General features: G+C 38.2%; 1 protein-coding gene across 3 annotated transcripts in view; it reads right to left on the bottom strand.

Moving 5' to 3' along the window:
• The window catches only part of LOC106870129 (solute carrier family 22 member 7), a 34021-nt gene that overhangs the window by 22283 nt on the left and 4238 nt on the right, over nt 1-7500 (bottom strand). For 2 of the 3 annotated variants that reach the window (XM_014916116.3, XM_014916118.3), the window contains exons 3-4: nt 2924-3154; nt 749-951 (exon numbers count right to left, since the gene is read on the bottom strand). In XM_014916116.3, the coding sequence (XP_014771602.1) occupies nt 749-951; nt 2924-3154 (434 nt within the window). The remainder of the gene's footprint in view (nt 1-748; nt 952-2923; nt 3155-7500) is intronic. The other variant, XM_052972189.2, reaches the window with a different exon arrangement.

The raw sequence follows: 7500 nt of genomic DNA, 5'->3' as shown, positions 1-7500 counted from the left end.
ACCATTTCAGATATGGCCCGGATGCATAAAAAGAATAATAAAAGAACAGCATTCGATAACTTAGTTCTACGCATGAAAAAGACGGGATGGTTGTGGTTTGCATCTCGAAACATCTCTCATCATAGATCTGACTTGAGGCTAAATAAGTAAAGCAGCAACACATTTTCAAGTAGGTGTTCTTGATTGCTGGCCTTTATATGTCTTATCTTTTATTTGTTTGGGCTGCGGCCATGTTGGGGTACTGCCTTGGAAGGGTTTATACGAACAAATTTACCCCAGTACTTACTATTTTAAAATCTGATACTTATTCTATTGATCGTCTTTTGATGAAACACTAAGTTACGGAGACGTAAACAGACCGACACTGGGTATCAAGAGGTGGTAGGGGACAAACACAAACGTGACACACACGCACATGCATATATATACATACATACATACATATATATATATATGTGTGTGTGTGTGTGTGTGTGTGTGTGTGTGTGTGTGTGTGTGTGTGTGTGTTTGTTTGTTTGTTTGTTTGTTTGTGTTTATACAACAGGCTTCTTCCAATTTCCGTTAACCAAATCCATTCACAAGGATTTGATCGACCCGCGGTTACAGTAGAAGTCAAATGACGGAGGTGCCACGAAGAACCATGTAGTTGGGAAGAAAACTGGAACTATGTGATTGAGAAGCAAACTTCGTGCCACACAGACGCGCTTGCGCCATGATTAAAATGAATAGAAAGTTTTACGTTACTCACAAGAAGTCGATGATGAATACAGTCGCCGTGAAAGACACCAGCAGTGCGAAATACCTCCAGTTATAACTACGCATTAAATAACCTGACATACCGAGAACCAGACAAGACAGTGACCAATTTACTCCGCGGATCATTGAGATAAATGCTCGTCTTTCCGTTGGAAAAATCTCCAATGCTAAAGTTGCCGTTGGAATGCTATAGCCCTGTGGCAAAAAACACACGAAAAATGACATTATATATATATAGCATATAGTTCAAATTTACAGAAAACAAAAGAAGACAATGAAGGAACAAGAAGCAGGTGCATTAGCTTAACGCTCGGGAAGAATGGTAAAGTAATTGACGTTTCGAGCCTACGCTCTTCGATAGAAAGGACAGAGGAAAAAGAAACAGGGGTATTAACGGTTCAACGGTTCAACATGTATAGCAGGTTCTAGTGACACGCATTTCAAGGTGACTGGTACTATTTTGACTGCAAATTTTATGCCAGAGTATCTTTCTCCTAGAAGAGCTGCCTTCCACGGTTTTGGCTAATCTATCTATCTATCTATCTATCTATCTATCTATCTATCTATCTATCTATCTATTTTTCACTTAACTATAAATAAAACATATATACAGATGGTATTTCATAGAAGACTAAGTTAATAAATCAGCGAACGTAAATCTGACCAGAATATATGTTAAAGAAGTTCTCTATTCTAGTTACATCAGTTGTACATTGTTTTCCGAAGCCAGCTTTAACGATATTGTACAAGCATTTCGGCTACATTTGACGAATTTTATGTCTTCTGTTTTTTGGAACAGTTTAACGGTAAACAGTCGATGACGTTGGGGAGCATTAAGATTACAGTTGTGATTAAGAAACAGTTTGCTGACATGGTGTACAGGAAGCCATATAAATATTGGATAAGAGTTTCATGTATCATAATAATTCGTACCGGGTGTCATAAATGACATCATGACTGTTGCTCAATGATCTGTGAACACTATAAAAGCCTGTAAGACGTGACATGGGCATCTACAAAAGAGACCAAGAAACCGTGGCCAACAGGAAGGGACAGAGTAGGCACTCTCACTGCGTCCGCTCACCAAAGTTCATACAGCAACGCAGAACAAGGCACTTAGCCTCAATTCAAATACCTATGTTATGACGATGGAGACTGTGATCAAAACTTGGCCAAAGAGGATTGCTGCTGGAAGGCCATATATGTGTGGCTGCATGATTCGGCTCCTTGCCATACTTCCGGAGAGAATCGGAAGTTGTTGTTAGAGAATTTGGACGACATTACCAGTCCCAATTTCTGGCCTCCTAACTCTCCTGATTTTAATCCCATGGATTGCTATGTGTAGGGTGCTATTGAGAAAGACACCAATCACTCTGGCTACAACACCAAAGCCAAGATGGTGGTCAATATCAAGGTATTCAAAGATTTTCCCACAAACACAGGGAGGAACCGTCTTGAAGCCGTGATGGAAGTTGAGAGCAATTACTTTTAGTAAACTGTTATCTCCCCGCTATAATTTAGTTGATATCTTTTAATTGCTTAAAATACTTCTATTTTTGGATGGGATATAGTGTTTTCTTTTCCTTTATGCCAACTGTCAAATTTAGCCCGAACAACCTGTAATGAATTTAACTATGCTTTTTTATGTAATGAATTTCTCTTTTTTAATGAACTTATGCGTCGGTCATTAAAATAATAAAATAGTGGTGAGATGGCGGCGAGCTGGCAGAAACGTTAGATACGTCAGGCGAAATGCTTAGTGGTATTTCGTCTGCCGTTACGCTCTGAGTTCAAATTCCGCCGAGGTCGACTTTGCCTTTCATCCTTCCGGGGTCGATAAATTAAGTAACAGTTACGCACTGTGGTCGATGTAATCGACTTAATCCCTTTGTCTGTCCTTGTTTGTCTCCTCTATGTTTAGCCCCTTGTGGGCAATAAAGAAATAAGAAACGTTAGCACGCTAAAGCGGCGAGCTGGCAGAAACGTTAGCACGCCGGGCGAAATGCTTAGCGGTATTTCGCCTGTCTTTACGTTCTGAGTTCAAAGGTCGACTTTACCTTTCATCCTTACGGGGTCAATAAATTAAGTACTAGTCGACTGTCCCCCCTCCTCCAAAATTCCAGGCTTTGTGCCCGGAATAGAAAAGAATAAAATAGTGGTTAGTTACCTGCTCGAAACATCCAATGAAAAATCGCAGTACCAGGAATGGAACCAGTGATGGAATGAAAACCACAGCAAATGAACAGACCCAGATAGCTGCTTGGCAGAATATAATTATTGGTCGCCGGCCGCAACGGTCTGCGAAATATGGTATTACAAACGCTCCAACTGTCATACCAATCACCAGTATTGTCTGTGAAAGGGCACCAAATGCTCTCTTCCCGCAGACTAAATCCCACTATAACGGGAACAGTAAAAAAAAGTTATGTTATTTTTCATGATGAAATTTGAAGAATCGGAGGAAGGAAATGCTTTTTGGTTATATCGTCAACATTAGAGTTAAGGGGAAAGATTAGCAATGGACAACAAAATAGAAGCAACATAGAGCTTAATGCTTTGTAGAGTTAATTACCTCCCCCTGTACGTCCTGAGTTGGAAACTCGACCAAAGCATAGCATGGTCAGATTTAATTATCGTCTCTCCGCGTCGATAAAATAAGAACGTTTGATAAATATTAGAGTAGATTAAAGTGACACAATCTTTTCTCAATCTGACAATCTAACGACTACATTAGAAATAGTATTTTTGGAGATACAACAGGTTGTTAGTAGTTGCATATCATCCGAAGCATATTTGTGTTTTTGTCTGTTTTTTTTATGACGTCAGGTGCCTACAACGGAGCCTATTCTCCAACATGCATTCTGTTATCGTACTTGACTTCACGTATGGTCTTGAATACTGACTGTTCACTAGAAGATTATAATCGTGATTGCGGTCGACCATTAAAAGGGATTCCTCCGAAATATCTACGAAGTAACGTTACTCGAAAATCAAGGAGTCTCTCCAAGTCCAACAGCGACTTCTTCACAATGAGAAATCACAGCTCCTGCACTACGCATACGTTAGAAGGTCGCAGTAAAGTATCGCAAGACGGATTTTTCAAGTCGAGTGACTCATCAGGAGACGCAGAATATAGACCACCAGGAAGACGGGTGGATAATATTCATTATCTCGATTGGTCATGCTTGGTAATCCAGCAAGGAAGTGTAATAACGGCTGCTTCTACGGAGGAGATAACTGAGGACTCTACCGCCATGACACCCACCCCAGGAATATTGGACGACGAAAATGGATAGGAAATTTTGGCATCAAGAAAATTAATAGAAATCTGGTATTGACATCGGTTCAAAATGGAATATAATATTTCGCTTTGACAAGGCTTTTTATATAAATATATATATTCTATCGCAATGACGTGCATTAAGACAACAAATTGATTTTTAAATAATATTTTATACTAAAATTGACTTCTTACGTTGATACGATTACAAATATCTAAGGGGAGAGAAATTTAGTTAGATTAATTCCCTTCAATAGATCTTTGATAATTATTGTACCAATTACTAATGGATTAAGGGCAGATTAGGCAACTGTATGATTTAAAATTGAGAACATCTGGTTGACGTAGCTAAATAATACATTTAAATCTGGTATTTTACAATTATTATTGCTCCAATAATTATATGTATATCCATTTACATGCATGCATACATACATACCGTTCTTGATGTTGAAATCCAATGAAGGCGCCTTGAATCGAGGTTAGAAAACGACTGTTTCTCTATTGGCAAGAAATCTTCAAATAAAACTGAACAATGACATACACGCAGGCATATAAACATATATACATATATGCATGCATACATACATGCATACATGCATACATATATACATGCATACATACATACATACACACATACATACATACTGTTATGTCTCAAGCTACTGCTATCTAGCACCTTCGGATGATCTCTACTCAACCGCTACACAACTGCTACTCGACTGCTACTCAACAGTTACTCGACTGCTACTCAACACTCCTACCATGGCCAGACTACCTCTATTTATATGTCTTGGGAGATCCTACTTCTTCGCCTGGGGGCGTCGACACAACACATACATACATACATACATACATGCATGAATACATACATACTTGTATACATACATACATACATACATACATACATACATGCATGAATACATACATACTTGTATACATACATACATACATACATACATACATACATACATACATACATACATACATACACCACAGCTATACGCTTTTTCAGTCGAAGCGATGTTCGATCCTCGTAGGCAATGTTACAAATTTGTTTGCCTATTCATCTATATTATTAAATGAACACACGCACATATACACACCCGCATATCTACATACATATATGTATGTATATAAATTTATATGTGTGTGTGCTTGTGTGTATTTTTGTTTGTATGTATGTATGTATGTATATGTGCAGATTTGTGTGTTTTGCTTTATGTATGTATTCTCATGCACATAGTTGCATATCTAGACAAGCTCATATGTAATTAAATGCTAAACTTTTACAGATACTTGCAGTATCATCACCATCACCGATATTATCATTATCATCATCATCATCGTTATAGCCATCATCCTCATCTCCACCACCAACACTAACACCACCACCATCATCATCACGAGCAGCAGCAGCAGCATCATAATTGTCGTCATCATCATCATCATCATCATCACCACCACGACGGCGACCACCACCACCACCACTACCACCACCACCACCAACACCAACACCACCACCACTATCATCATCACCATCATGAAGTCGCAGCTGAGGACTCACGCAGTTACCATGTAAGTCGTTCTAAAGCGGAAATAGACTCCAGGGTGGTCGTTGCCCTTTTTGATTGAATTAACAGTCCTTCCTTCCTTCCTTCCCACTCTTTCTTCTTTCAACTCTTCTCTCATTCATTCTTCATTTATTCATTTAGTTATTCATTTTATTTATTTCAACACTTATTTCTTTTATCATATATGAATTAATTTATTCAAACGTCTGTATTTTTTTTTTTGTGTGTGTGTGTGTGTGTGTGTGTGTGTGTGTGTGTGTGTGTGTGCCTGTGTATGTATGTATGCATGTATGTATAAACACACACACACACACACACACACACACACATATATATGATGTCCTGTACCCATATATGTATGTATGTATACATATAGATGTAGGTATGTACATATATGTATGGATATATGCATATATCTATATATTATTTGTATTATATAGATAGATAGATAGATAGATAGATAGATAGATAGATAGATAGATAGATAGATAGATAGATATACACGCACACACAGAAACAATTGTAGCATGGAAGATGTTTGTATGCCATTTAAGAAAACATAAAAACCGTTAGATCCACTTCAACACTTAAATTTAATTTGTATCAAAATATTTTCGTTGCTTTGAAACTGCGACCTGTTTCCTGACAAAACTTCGTGCGGCATCTTTTTTTTCTGTATGTGTGTATATTTTGAAATGGCGTATAAGCATCTTCCACGCTACAAACTTTTTTGCTTCAACACACGATCTCAGATCAAGTCACTTGCTATGCAAGTACATCTCCGTAATATATATATATATAACACAAATAATATGTGAGTATATGCGTATATACGTACATGTATGTACATACCTACATCTACATGCATATATAGATGCATATCTGGGTACAGGACGTTGCAAAAAAACGTGGACAAAATGATAAACAGAGCACAGAAAACACACAGGCCACATAGAGAACATATCGCCCACCAGATGCTCCAAATCACACAGGAAAGTTTAAAACTGCTTTGCAAAAATAGAAGTTCATACCAAGCTGGAACATCGCATCAGTCTTCAACTTCCCTTATGTGGAATGGTGCGAGGGCCTCATGCTCTCAGGAATGACACACAGCCAACAAGCATAGGAGCAAATTATGTCCTAACCAACCAGTGCAATTAATATACTGGGTCTCTACTTTACAAGCATCATGAGTATCCATATTGTGAAAGTAACACTGATTCTCGTCTCGGATCACATATTATAGAGCTGACCATGTATGGACCAAAAACACCAGTAATCTCTCCAGTTTGAACTTTCATAAAGCAAATTGGAAATCAATTCAGAAAGAGGTCTTCAAATAGGATTGACCTAAATATCTCTCCACATAAGACATTGACAAGAAACTCAAACATTTCATGTCTGTAATGCAAATCTGTCCTAGAGATCTCCAAAGAAAGGAAAACTCTTATGAGACGATGGACAACATTGCTAGCCGTCTGTACAAACATCTCAAAAATAGTAAACAATACCGCCTGAAAACATCACTGTTGGAGATTTGATAAAAGTCTGCATCAATCCCATTAAAAAGAGGGAGCAGTGCTGAGAGATCTGAGTTTAAACATTGTTAATCCAAACCCTAAAGGGTTTTAGTACGCTAAAAGATAAGGTCCCTCATCCAAAGGGCCGGGTTCCTCACGGGAAACCCAGTGAGGATAAGTGGAATACTAGACAAACAATTCAAAAGTGTTTTGACTGCCTCTTTAGAATATAGGCAAGTAAACAAACCAGCGGAATTCTTTACCATTTCAACTGCAGCACGGGAGGCAATAATAATTGATTACGACTTTGATTACGTCTTTGCTAAAGTCGCCCGTTGTGTGATGTGACACAAGTTGTGAAAACTCAGTA

The sequence above is a fragment of the Octopus bimaculoides genome, chromosome 12, assembly GCF_046866305.1.
Source record: "Octopus bimaculoides isolate indiv1 chromosome 12, ASM4686630v1, whole genome shotgun sequence".
NCBI classification, from domain to species: Eukaryota; Metazoa; Mollusca; class Cephalopoda; order Octopoda; family Octopodidae; genus Octopus; species Octopus bimaculoides.
Note: the sequence above shows the minus strand (reverse complement) of the source record. Positions and strands in the feature narration are given on the sequence as shown.